Source organism: Cydia amplana, chromosome 16, assembly GCF_948474715.1.
Source record: "Cydia amplana chromosome 16, ilCydAmpl1.1, whole genome shotgun sequence".
NCBI lineage: Eukaryota > Metazoa > Arthropoda > Insecta > Lepidoptera > Tortricidae > Cydia > Cydia amplana.
Genome location: NC_086084.1, coordinates 2,612,343 through 2,626,642, shown reverse-complemented (window position 1 = coordinate 2,626,642; position 14,300 = coordinate 2,612,343). Strand labels below are relative to the sequence as shown.

At 38.3% G+C, this 14,300-nt stretch overlaps 1 protein-coding gene across 4 annotated transcripts in view; it reads left to right on the top strand.

Annotated features, from left to right (window-relative positions):
* LOC134655381 (optineurin) overlaps nt 1-14,300 on the top strand; it is a 34,615-nt gene that overhangs the window by 8,297 nt on the left and 12,018 nt on the right. For 3 of the 4 annotated variants that reach the window (XM_063510836.1, XM_063510835.1, XM_063510838.1), the window contains exons 3-11: nt 4,305-4,547; nt 5,588-5,782; nt 6,244-6,354; nt 7,511-7,612; nt 8,656-8,784; nt 10,169-10,270; nt 11,221-11,357; nt 12,910-13,059; nt 13,751-13,838. In XM_063510836.1, coding sequence (XP_063366906.1) covers nt 4,305-4,547; nt 5,588-5,782; nt 6,244-6,354; nt 7,511-7,612; nt 8,656-8,784; nt 10,169-10,270; nt 11,221-11,357; nt 12,910-13,059; nt 13,751-13,838 — 1,257 coding nt within the window. Of the gene's footprint in view, nt 1-4,304; nt 4,548-5,254; nt 5,369-5,587; nt 5,783-6,243; nt 6,355-7,510; nt 7,613-8,655; nt 8,785-10,168; nt 10,271-11,220; nt 11,358-12,909; nt 13,060-13,750; nt 13,839-14,300 lie in introns of those variants that run through there. The other variant, XM_063510839.1, reaches the window with a different exon arrangement.

Sequence of the window (14,300 nt, the reverse complement as noted above, 5' to 3'; positions counted from 1 at the left end):
GAGAGCTGCGCCATCATCTACAGCTCAGCAAGGTGAGTGCTTTCAACAATTGACCTAGCCTGTCCTAAGTTTCGTGTTATATCGTCTCGTTTCTCATCTCGTAATTTGTTCGAATACAGTCCACATAATTTTAAAATATCGAAGTAAAATAATCCCATTAACAGTCTGGTAGAACTAAAATCACATGACAACAGTGTACTGTTGTGTTGTATAATTGTTTGAAAAACATGCTCATATACAGATTTCCCACAGACGAATTTGGCCGGATCTTTGTAAAATACACAATCAATACATTTCGTTTCTGTTTTAATTATTAACCACAACTATGACTGTTAATGTTAACTCAAATCTGTTTAGCTCATAACTACCTCAAGTCATCCAGAAAACATATTTGTCAACAAGTTTTGTTAAGTGGTCATTTACATTGACATTAAATATTAATTACCACACACACATTCAACATGAACAGTTATTTTACAAGTATACTATTAGATATTTTAAAAACCAGCTGTTTGATGGGGGTAATTACCGACGTGATAATGACAGGATAAGTCTGTCTAGCGGTGGTCATAAGTGACGTTTCCTTTATCATGCGATAACCGCGTCCGTCATGTGTCTACAGATAAGATAAGATTATCGACAGTGTTGACCGTAATGTGTAATTCTAATTAAGAATTAATCATTTCCATTAACCATTAATTCCGCAATTAATCAATTGCATTACGCATCAATTGAATTAAAGTTAATTAGAATTGAATTTTGAGACGTTTAATTACATTGATTGTCAATCTAAATCATAGTTTCCCAAAGTGGGCAATACCGCCCCCCAGTGGGCGCTGAAGAGTTTCACTGGGGCGGTCGGGGCCGCGGAAGCGATTGGGGGGGGCGTTCATGCTACCCAGGGTGGCGCTTCCGCAAGTGAAAAAAAAAAAACTAAAATATGAGATAATACAAATAGATTTATACCTGAGTATACGGTTTATTTGTGTTTCCTACCTAAAACAGCATTTGAGGAATGAATTCTCAGCAAGCTGGAAATCGTTATACAACACGGACTTGAGAAAAAGATTTTTTGGTAGTTTGGGCTCCATGCACAATGGACAGATCAATTGTTGGTTGGCAGAGCATTTATCTGACAAAGCAATCAGTGTATACCACTTTATTGATCTCTCCCTTGAGTAGGGAACTATGTAAGCACCCATGAGGCTGACATGTTCACCTAGAGTGTTCAAAGCCTCAATAAAAATTAGATTAAAAAAAAAAAAAAACATATACAAACGCTGTTTTGGTCATCTGACTCCTTTGAGTATATAGCCTAAGGAGATGTGATAACGTAAACTCTTCGAACAAATTTTTTCACCACTTTAAGCGGGGGGCGAGGTAAACACCTACAGCACACCACCAAAAGATAACTAACTCAACAGACACAGATTTTGCTGTTGCGACAAACGCACACTACAAAAAAATTCAACACATCAAAAATTACACGCACACAGACAGAGTTTTCACATAACTATGCAGCATACATACGAACATGATAGTGATGGGTCACATCTGAAGAATGAGTCAAATCAGTTTGATGAATGAACTGAATTGTCTTATACTACCTATTTATTATGAAATTGTAAAAGTGAAAATTCTGTACATTGAAGATATTAGGTAGTCAATAAAATGATTGTTTATATGTATGGCTGTCTGTATTTATGTGTCTTTGTGTCTTAGCCAGCACGCACAGCTAAACTGTGGAATGAACTGTCGCCCGCGGGTTTTCCGGGCTGATACCTATGTAAAGATATCGTCCCATAGAAAATTTGAATTTCGCGCCTTTTTTTACTGACATTATTTGCTTGATCAGCTATATTAAACAAACCGCCGTGATTGAATGAATGAATGATTCATTCAATCATTCAAATGTAGAGTCGCTTTTTTGACTTTGTCACAACCCTTAAGACCGATTCGTCCCCGTACCACTGTATTCATGTTTACATTTTTCTGTCGTTTATGTATCGCAACGGTTTTTTCTTTAAATGGAGATTGTACTTCAATATACATTTAATAGTTAGTATAAATACTTATTTATGATAGGAAACGCGATCTTGTTGCGAATTTGAGCTATCAGATCGCCTTTTACATGATAATACTGCACAAATCACTATTTTTTAAGAGAAACGTCTTGCGACACGGAACGATGCAGAATGGCGGTGAAGCGACTTCAAGTAGTTTTATATAACGTGTTTGAACAGTTGACCAATGTACTTTGCCGGAGGGGGTCGCCCGTGTATCACATCTCCATAGGCTATATACTCAAAGTCTGACTCGTCTTGATGAGCACTTAGGAGAGCAGTACCCAAAATAGAGCTGATGCTGAACCCTGGCAGTACCTAATGGAACTCAGGTTTGGTGCAGCATAGGAACACGCTGCTTTGCTCATCAAGACGAGTCGGATGACCAAAACGGCGTTTGTCTATGTTACACCAAACCTGAGTTCCATTAGGTACTGCCAGGGTTCAGCATCAGCTCTATCTTGGGTACTGGTCTCCCAAGTGCTCATCAAGACGAGTCGGATGACCAAAACGGCGTGTGTCTATGTTCTACCAAACCTGAGTTCCACTAGGTACAGCCAGGGTTCTGCATCAGCTCTATCTTGGGTACTGCTCTCCCAGGTGCTTATCAAGACGGGTCGGATGACCAAAACGGCGTGTGTCTATGCTGCACCAAACCTGAGTTCCACTAGCTAGACAAAAATTACGGGCGCTTTTATAAAATTACGATATATTTTTGTCAATTGATAATTATCAATCATATTTTTAATTGTCATTAAAAATTGATTTAATTTTTAATGGTTTGTAAAGCATTAACCATTAATTCTTTTTAATTTTTAATGGTTCGAAATAAATTAATATTAATGCAATATGATGTCCAATGCAATTGATAATTTATTTTCCTTCAATGGTTAATGCTAATTAACCTTTTCAATGGTTAATTTTTAATGGTAATGGGCATTAACGTTCGGCCAACACTGATTATCGATCACGATATGTCACGCATGAAGTATAAATCACAGAACTCATATTATGATGTGTTCGTGTCTGTGGTATACAGAAATTTCGCTTGGCAGTTTCTGGACGTCATGTTGATTATCTTAGTTCTAAATTGTACAATAAGGTTAACGACCTTACCCATATATATGCTCTCACACTAAGAGAATGTAAGCATAAAGTCACTGATTGGCTACAAACGCTAACTTATAACGAGATTGTGGATTGCCTAGCCTCTCATTATTAAAATATCATTCGAGCAACTTCACTACACACATTTACAAATTAATCACACTTTCAACTCTTGTGTATTTAACACTAACAGACATTGTGGTCGTAAATAGTGTTAACTCTTTGTTATACATACTATGTATTTTTCCGATATTTTTAGTTTTATTATCAGTTCTGTTGTACACTTGTAGACTTAGTACCATAACCTATATAATAATATAGGTATACTTAATGTTATCTCCGGGGTGAGAGCCTGCTGAACTGTATTATATAATACCTAGGTTTATACCTAGTTGAGACTACAGTCTCTCACAAAGGATCACAACAGCATCTCTTATTTTAATTTTAGTTATCTTACTGCGAAATTGTTACAAATCCTTTGTGAGCTGATAAATAAATATTTTTATTATTTATTTATTTATTATGATCTTTAAGGTTGAAAATAGCTATAAGTATGTATCTATAACGAATATCTGACTATAACATCATTTATTTAATTGATCTAACGATTCTAACGGTTGCAATGTTTGATATAAAATTAAAGACAAATAGATAGTGACAGCCAAAGTAGCCAAAAAAATATATTAGGGTTCCGTACCTCAAATGGAAAAAACGGAACCCTTATTTATAGGATCACTCGTCTGTCACAGCCTATTTTCTCCGAAACTACTGGATCAATTATATTATATTGTCTTAAACTTTGTAGGCTAATTAGCAAAATTTTATCACCTACGCAATTCTGTATTAATAAGATTAGATAAAAGATAGTTTATTCAAGTAGGCATAATTACAATGCGCTTATGAACGTCAAATAAAGCTAGGTAGACTGGCTCCAACCCTACACCTCTGCCCCGAGAAGATTTAAATCCCCCCTCAATTGGAGGAGGTATCCCAATATGGGACCGGCAACTAACTCGGCGTGACACCTCTTTTAAAAAAAAAATTACATCTTATAATTAACATGCATTACGAGAAAATAAGGAAAAAGAAATGCAATTTAAATTACTATAGAATTCATCATTCAATTAATTCCAGCCATCACCAGCGTCCCTAATGGTGGCCAGCACCATAATCTCCGAAGACAAGAGCACCGAAGAACTCCAGAAGCGCTTCGGAGAGATTCTCGACGAGAATGTGCTTCTCAAAGAGACATTGAAGCAGAATAATGATTCTATGAAAGAGCAGTTCTGTCTGATAGCATCGTGTCAGGAGGACATGATGAAGACTCATTCGCTGCATAAGGAGAAGTTTGATGAGACTAGGGAACTGGTGGAAAAGGTTGGTTGGTTTGTTAGCTAACTTATTCTTCACAGGGCGGACACGCCATACATCAAAAATCATTTGCGTTTATATGTGTGCACGGCACGTCTGTACACGCGTCATTGTGTATGTGTGGGTGAGTCGCTTCACTGAGAGTACGCCAGAAGTCCGCCAGATTCATGTCGCGGGGCGAGGTAATGCGAGACGGGGCGGGGCGGTGCGTGGCCGTTCTGTATGATATTACTAATACTTATTATGTGCCTTAAGGGCCACCCCACACTAGCGTCTCCCGAGCGTCGGCGTCTACGCAACTCTATGGCTGCTGCTCGACGCAACGTTGCCATAATGCTGAATAGAAGCCGACAAAAGACGCTATTGTGGGGTCTCTCTAACCGAGCAAGGCGCAGTGTCTGTTACATAGTTTTTATGAATGTTACCCGTTTTCTGGAAGACGGCTGGACTGATTTCGTTTACGGCTTGCGACTCACTTGAGGGGTTATCTGTTTTGTGAGCGCTTTTTAGTGAGGAAAAATAAATCGGCTACGGTCGTAGCGCGTAACTTGGGCAATGAATGCGTTAGCTATGTTAGGTTAGTACGTCAGGATCCCATGGTCTGTAAATAAATTTATAGATCTCTTCAAATATCATAGGCCCTCGGAAAGTACTATTTGGTAAAGTGGAACTGCTGAAGACCATAAAATAAGGTCACGTTTAGACTGTTGAACAGTGGGTCCATGAAAGAGCAGTTCTGTCTGATCGCGTCGTGTCAGGGGGACATGATGATGACGCATTCTCTGCATAAGGAGAAGTTTGATGAGACGAGGGAGCTAGTGGTAAAGGTTAGTTGGTTTTTCGCTTATTTCAAAAGGATCTAACATTTTGAAAAAATGGACAAAATAGTTCTATACCCATAGATGACAGGAAAACCTATACGGAACGCGAACGCGATTCCGACTCGCATTTGGCCGGTTTTATTTATTTATGCTGAGGTAAGGTATATTATAGACTTGAATAATATGGTTTATGATTTTGCTATACAACTTAATATTTCTCAACAGCTACGCCAAGAAAACAAGAAACTGAAGCAAGAGATAGCTCAGCTGAAAGAGACGAAAGTGAACACTGAGACCGGAGAGGAAGACAAAGTGAAATCGGGCCCCCCGTCCGCCGTCGAGTTCGTGACGTGCCCCGATGACGACACCATTAATAAGCTGACAGCGCAGTTGGAGCTGGTCGAGAAACAACGACGTCAGGTATAGGGTCAATGCGCTAGTTTTCGTCCAGCTCTAGTTTTCGTCCACGGCGAAATTTGAGTAAAAACCTATATTGCGGCACAAATTTGAACTTATTGCAATCCTTAATGTCTTAATGTGTGTGTGTATGTTATATATTATATATATTGTCGTCTAGTACCCACAACACAAGCCTTATTGAGCTTAACGTGGAACTAGGTTGATATATCAAATTTTATATTAAAGGAAAAAATGGAAAAAGTTACGCTTCCGAAAAAATGGGAACAGTTAAGTTTTTAATTTTTTTTCCTTTAATATAAAATTTGGAATATCGCTCGCAGACGTATCTACTTGTTAAAAAATTGATTTAGGTTGATATATGTAAAGTTATGTTATAATATTTATTCATTTATAACGAAATTATACCGAACTATACTCAAAATGATGATATACATTTTGTTTTACAAATCGATCTCTTACAGGTAATAGTTGACAACGAGAAACTTACCTGGCAGAAAGAATCTCTGGAACATATTGTGGACGCCACGTCCAAAGAACGAGACGACCTTAAGGAAAAACTTAAAGATGTCGAGGTAACTTCATATTTTACTCACTTTAGTCATTTGACCATTCAAATTTAACATATTGGTTAACTTTAAAATTTGTACGGCGCTAGGAACGGTCGTTCTATGGGAAATTAATAATTATTACACCACCACTTATACTGTAGTAAGGCCGCGTTTCCTGTATACCGTAACGACAGTAATCGTACCACCCTATATGTAAACACCTCCGTTTATAGTATTTTATGCAACCGTTGTTTAAGAGGGGTCAAAAAAGGCGAGTGGCGTGGGTAACAATTTGAGGCGAAGCCGAAAATTGTTAATAAAGACGCCACGAGTATTTTTTGACTCAGTTAAACAACGTTGCATACAATACTTTTTCTACGACCAAGCACTTACTTTGAGATAAAATTGTAAATTTAACAAATATTTTTAATTCAAGAAGTAACAAAAATGGAGGGTACTGGCGGGAAAAGAATGAATGAATGAATGAAATAAAAACATGTCTATGGTTCACTTATTTGTCAGAGATGACATTTAAAATAAGGTTGACAACACTGTATTTCATTCAATATTTTTTAAGTGGTCATTACACGAAGTATCGTAAAATCGCCAAAAAGATGTATGCACAAATTCTTTTTTGGGGAATAGACTAAAGACTTGTCTTGACAACTATAAAGTAGGGTTTTAAAGGTGTGTGCACTACCCTTTAAATGACAAATAAAAGTACGGGAGTAGAAAAAATACTTTAAATATCTATACAGGCCCCGACGCACGACTACAAATCAGGACAAAAAATTTAGCGACCCGCCCCGGCTTAGCGCGGGTTAACAAATTATAGATAAACCTTCCTCTTGAATCACTCTACTCGTATCTTTAAAAAAAAAACGCATCTAAATCCGTTGCGTAGTTTTAAAGATCTAATCATACATAGGGACAGACAGCGGGAAGCGACTTTCTTTTATACTATGTAGTGATTTAAACTTTATTGCATAGTAAAAATAAGTACAAATGGAAAACTTAATGCCATAAGGTATTCTCTACCAGTCAACGATAGGGCAAAACAGATACATATTCTCGAATGTCAGTGCAGTGAGAAAAATAAATCAAAAAATATAACAACTGTAAGCAATTTTGGACAATTATTAACAATTTTTTAATCTGAACTGTAAACTTATATTTTCAGTTGCAACTTTCCGGCAAAGACAGTGACTATGCAGCAGAGATGCACATGTTAAAGTGCACCATACAAGACCTCCAGGGCCGACTGCAGTCTTCCAGCAGCATTGTGAGTGCAAATTTAAACATTATTACAAAGACACTGGGTCTATTTTCAGTTCAGACGTTTCAGTGGAGTGACTGCGTACACATGTTAAAGTGAACCGATTAGACAGAGGGTAGCCAAGATGATAATAATTGTACATCGACAAACGTTGATTCGATTGGCGTTTCCTATCAACAATTGGCATCTTGGCTACGCCCCAGAAAATACTGCATTGTAAGTGCAAATTTATACTTTAGGGCTATGGGATAAGTCTTATTATCAATTACATCTATCTGGGAAAGAACACATGTGTACCATACAAGACCTTTAAGGCTGCCTACACTCCTAGTCTTCCAGCAACATTGCAATTGCAGGTGAAAGGTTTAAACCTTAATACAATGGGATAAAACCTATTTTAAGTTGCACTTTTTCGGTAAAGACAGCCACTACGACCACATTTTGTTAAGTGCGTCTGCACATTTTGTTTATCCTCACGGCCATAAGGTTTGAGTCTTCAAACCTTATGGCCTTGAGGATAAAGTCTATTTTAAATTGCACCTCCACGGTAACACATACACACAGCCTTTGTCATTCCGTAAATATATACACCAGGGAATTTGGGACGGGTACCACAGTGGCCGGGTGGTCTAATGGTCAGGACGTTAGCCGCTTAAGCTGAAGACTCGGGTTCGATTCCCGCCTCGTCCACCGGTGGATTTGGTCACTTTTTCTTTAGTGTATGAAATTATCTATTTAAATTTATAATTTACTAGCGACCCGCCCCGGTTTCGCACGGGGTAACAAATTATACATAAACCTTCCTCTTGAATCACTCTATCTATTAAAAAATACCGCATCAAAATCCGTTGCGTAGTTTTAAAGATCTAAGCATACATAGGAACAGACAGCGGGAAGCGACTTTGTTTTATACTATGTAAAGTCTATTTTTTTATTCGGTAGACTAAAATGACATTTCATAGTATGAAATGACACATGATGTTCATACTCTGAAATGTCATTATAGTCTACGGAATAAAAAAATAGACTTTAGTGATAAAAACTTTCAGACGAGCCAGTCTTCTGAGGAGATCAAAAGGCGCGACTCTTTGATTCTGCAGTTGGAAACCAAGTTGTCTGCCCTCCAGAGCGAATACAAAGCTTCCCAGTTGAAGGTCCTCGAACTGGAGAACGTTAAGGTAATAATGTTACTGGATTGAGCAACATCCAAGCAACGCCATCTAGTTTACTAGGTGCTCAAAATCACTTTACTATAATTTTTCGTTATTCGTAAACGGTTGCTAACTTAATCAGTTGATGATCGTCGTTTGTCCCTATCTGTCGTTATTCCAAAGAGAGGAACAAGTGACGATCATCAGCTGATGAACTTATCAGACGTTTATGAATAAAGGGGTATGTTAAGACCGTTTCTACACTTGTAAGTTTTACTTACGTAAATAGGACACAGCTATACTAGAGAATGAGAGATGAATATCGTTATCTCATTCTAACAAATAGCTTCGTCCCTACTTACGTAAGTAAAACTTACAAGTGTAGAAACGGGCTATGATAAGATAAAGGTAAAAGATAGTTTATTCAAGTAGGCATAATTACAATGCGCTTATGAACGTCAAATAAAGCTAGGTAGACCGGCTCCAACCCTACACCTCTGCCCCGAGAAGATTTAAATCCCCCCTCAATTGGAGGAGGGTATCCCAATATGGGACCGGCAACAAACTCGGCGGGACACATCTTTTCAAAAAAATTACATCTTATAATTAACATGCATTACGAGAAAATAAGGAAAAAGAAATACAATTTAAATTACTATAGAATTCATGCAATTATACACATAAGGTGTAATAGAAATTAGATTTAAAAATATATACATATGTACATGGTATCATACAAATACGTAGCTCTTTCAGAAAACATATCAAATTCATACAAAAGGAAAAGAAAATAAAGTTATTAAAATAAATGGGAAAACATATATAAATCTGATTGATTCTTATGAATTAAGTACCAACATAAAATATTTGATGTGCTTTCTTAACTGAGCTGTGTCACCTATAACTCTATACATAATACAGTGTTTTTAATTGCTACTAGTTTTTATTAGTTTCTGGTTTGGACCATGCATGTTTGTCTGTCAAGTAGTCCTCGACTCTGTAATAAGCCTTCAACATCAATGACTTTTTTAAGTAATTCTTAAGAGCTGGAAAGGGTAATCTTAAAGCATCCTCAGGTAACTTGTTATAAAAATGAATGCATTGCCCAACGAATGACTTTTGTACTTTACGGACACGAAACTTTCTGATAGCAATGTCTTTTGTCACACATAATAAGTTTATACATTATAATTTTATTACTCTCATGTCTAAGTTTGGTTTGTTACATATTCATGCCTGCCGTACGGTGGTATGCGAACTGTCCAATTTCTTTGTCCAATGTGCATTGCGTCTCACTCTCTAATTAAGCAAAATGTGAGACGCAAATACACATTGGACCAAGATATTGGACAGATGGAATACCTTACCAATGAATTTTTATATGTTACACTATATAAATTTTAAATTTCAGATGGAATTTTCGAAACACAAATCCGGAATGGCCGAGATAGTGAAAATATACAAGGACCAAATACAAGATCTCCACAACAGGCTTAAGGATGCACAGATCACGGTAAGCACATCTCATTATGTTTTAATTAGCCTCCTTGATTTTTATATTGAAGGTAAAATGGAAAAAAATACGCTTCCGCCAGGACTTGAACCCGCGGCCTCTGCTATCCGTGCATCGCTCTTAACCAACTGAGCTATGAAGCCTAGTGGTCATCACACGAAATTTCGAATTTTTTGATCCCCCCGCCCCCCTTGTCACAGGAAAGAGATAGGTATTTAATACGTACTGTCACACTTGGCATGGCCCCTCCTCCTCCTGTTGCTTTGACGTAATAACTGGATGAACCCCACCAGAAATTTTTTTTTTTCCTTTAATATAAAATTTGTTGGGTGAATCGACTTTTTCTTGTCACTCGTTGCCATGGTTACGTTCTCCTGGGTCACTCTGTAAAACCTGATATTTAGGCATTTAAATTCACCAAACAAGCTTTTTTGTGATACTTATAAACCTTTTCCATTGAGGGTCGTCTACCAAGCGTGTCATAAGAAGGTGGTGTACAGTGTCTTCTAACAAACTATGCTACTATTGCAGTGGTTCCTAACCTTTTCAGTCCGGTCATTCTATGACTAACTAAAGTGTCATTCAATAGAACTTGCTAACTATGTAAACAAAAGTTACTAGTAATTTGACATTCAGTGTTAATTTTAGTATGGCGGTTTGTTTACATAGTTAGCAAGTTCTATTGAATGACACTTTAGGGAACCTGATTTTACCCCTCCTCCCAATGGTAATAAAAAATAAAACGTGTAGGTACGTTTGTTGTATTGTTAAATTAGGTTAGCTTATCACCCCCGTAAAATACCAGTTTTACCCCCACGGGGGTAATTACCCCCAGGTTACTATTGTCTCCTGGCTGACCGGACAGAATAACAACAAGAAATAGGTTGATCCACCCTTAATACAGATTTGTCTTCTCTATTTATTAGTCTAATGCCATCTCTCTTCCTCAGCTGTTCCAGCCAGTCCGTCTGTCCATCAGTCCGGACTCTGAGAGCCCCGGCGAGTTCAGTAGCTACCTCGCCAATGTCAAACTGTATGACAGGACACTGAAGCATTTAGCCGAGCTGCTAAACGGCTTAGTTCATGGGTGAGTATTTGACAAAACATGTATATTTGTATAAGAACTTCCGGTAGAAAACCTGCTTTCTAATAAAACACATTCAGTGCCGAAACCCCGACTATCGGGTATTTTATGATTTCGTTCCCAGGCCGGACGACCCGATAGTCGGGATCGTGGTACTACAGCTTTATATGACGAAATTTTTGTGGCCTGACGCGGATGTCTTGTTTGGCTGGGTGGCAATGAATGTGTTAAAAAATAACACGTCCGAAGTTTGAGAGTTACAGTGCCACAGACAGACACACAGACAGATAATATGCTTTAGGGGTTAAGCTTTGGATTCCTCCGAAAACGGCGCCGTCATATGACGGCCGTCATATAGCGGCAGCAAAAGACGGCCGTCTTTACGGTGGCGACATGTGGAAAGTACCACGGCGTCATAACACACCGTCATCCACCAAGGTCAAAGCGGCAAATTTGAAAAATGTAGGCGCGATGGGATAACGTCCCATAGAAAATTTGAATTTCGCGCCTTTTCCTACTGACAAGATTTGCTTGATCATCTATAATTTACTTGGAGGATGAAATATCATAAGAAGAGGAAAATAATCGTAGTACGGAATCATTTATTCAAATCTCGTGTCATTTATTCAAAATGGCGTCACCGCTATCTAATAAAACGTTCACGAAACTATCGACAAGGTCATGACGGCCGTCATCTTACTAGGAAACCGCGCCATCTTGTTTACATAGACAACGTTCTAGTGACGTCAGTGAACGCTATATAGCGGCCGTAATATGACGGCACCGTTTTCGGAGGAATCCAAAGCTTTACAAAGGCGAATGGGGTTGGCCGGTCGAAGTATTTAGCAGATGGCGCCATCATAGCTTGCCCTGTCAATCCCTAGAATTATGTCAATTTTTTTGTTTTTTTAATGCCTTGGATGCCAGCCTTTTAAGCCAAATCTGATAGAAAAAGGGGCAAGCTATGATGGCGACATCTGTGCAAAGCTTTGACAGTTGCCAACCCCATTGAAATGTTATAATTAGAGATGGCCCCTCTCTCGGCCGAATACCGAATATTCGGCATGACATGCAAACGTTTTGAGTCACAATTACATATTATGAAAACTAATCGCTAACAAAGCTCAAAGTTAGATGACGTTAGCTAAGATATATTTTTTTTGAACAGCATTAATGACATCAAACAAAACAGACTCACGATAAAAATAAAATGTTTTTTAATCAACAAATGCTCAAAAAAGGGTCTTCGTATACGTAACTTTCAAAGAACACATTATACCTACATACCGTTTTTGGTTATTTTTATTGTGCAATTTTTCTTTTTAAGTAGGTGCAACAGATATTCGGTATTCGGCCGAATAGTAGGCAACATTCAGCCGAATACCAAATATTCGGCAAAGTGGCCGAAAGGGCAGAATACCGAATAGTTGCCGAATATTCGTGGCATCTCTAGTTATAATACATTATTTGGGACATTATTTTATGGGAGCGCTATATTTTACGTAGCATTCGGCAAAAAGACATTTTTTAAACTGAATACATTTCCCTTTTCCAGTGCATCGGACAGCCTAGTACAAACGATAGGCGTTGTAGCGAGCCTCCACGATTTGAAGCTTGAGCGAGCGAGCGCCGACCAGGTCCGCGCCGGGTTGGGTGAAGTCAGGCAACAGTTGGACAAGCAGTATAGCAACGCGCTCAACAACATGTCAGTATAAGTATATAAACTATCTATTACACATATCCAGAAACAGGCAAAAAACCTCTTTAAAAAAACCGGCCAAGTGCGAGTCGGACCCGCGCACGGAGGGTTCCGCACCATATTCCTCGCGTTGTCCCGGCATTTTGCCACGACTCATGTGAGCCTGGGGTCCGCTTGACAACTAATCCCAAGAATTGACTTAGGCTCTAGTTTTTACGAAAGCGACTGCCATCTGACCTTCCAACCCAGAGGAAACTAGGCTTTATTGGGATTAGTCCGGTTTCCTCACGATGTTTTCCTTCACCGAAAAGCGACTGGTAAATATCAATGATATTTCGTACATAAGTTCCGAAAAACTCATTGGTACGAGCCGGGGTTTGAACCCGCGACCTCCGGATTGAAAGTCGCACGCTCTTACGGCTAGGCCACCAGCGCTTCTTATTTATATATGTGTAAACTGTAAAAATAAACTATCTCGTGTCTATCTCTAAAGCCCCATTTACACGGCTCGAGAATTTGCTTGCAATATTCGATACACTGCTAAATGTATGGACAATTACTCATATCGTCAGGTGACATTTACTACCACAAGTTAATAGCTATAGTGAACCATATTAACACCGGAATAAGGTTGATTTTTTAGTAATTAGTGAGTTTTGGTTGTCACCTGACGATATATCAATTGTGATAATTTCAGTGGCCAAGTACGTAGCACTCTGACAATATTTGAAGGCATCTTCAAAGACTACAACGAGTTGCTGAAGAAATCGGTCACAATGCAAAATGTAAGTAAACGTAATTTAAAATTCTGTCAATCCGCACTGTGGTGCAGAAATGTATTTTTTACTACATTTTGAATGTAGACAACACATTTACGTTGGTTAAATTCTCCTTATGTCCAAACTTGTGATATCTGTACTTGGGGGGTAGACTTAACTAGGTGTGTAAATATTATGAACGCCGTATGAACAACACCGTGTTCCGTTACTTGAAATATACCCAAATATGGTCTACGGGCTTAATCCGGTCAGCAAGTCTTCTGGCTGAACGCCCAGCTTCTCGAAAGCTGGCTTGACCTTTCGGGTTAAAAAGATTTAAACGTCGTTTTTTAGCATTAGAAAAATGGTGAGGTTTACTAAATCAAGACGTGTTTTTTTTTATTGAAAAACACTTGAAAAATAAGTCACAGCAAATATGTAACAAAGCATATAATAATATGCTCATTCAATTAATGCCAATTTTAATTT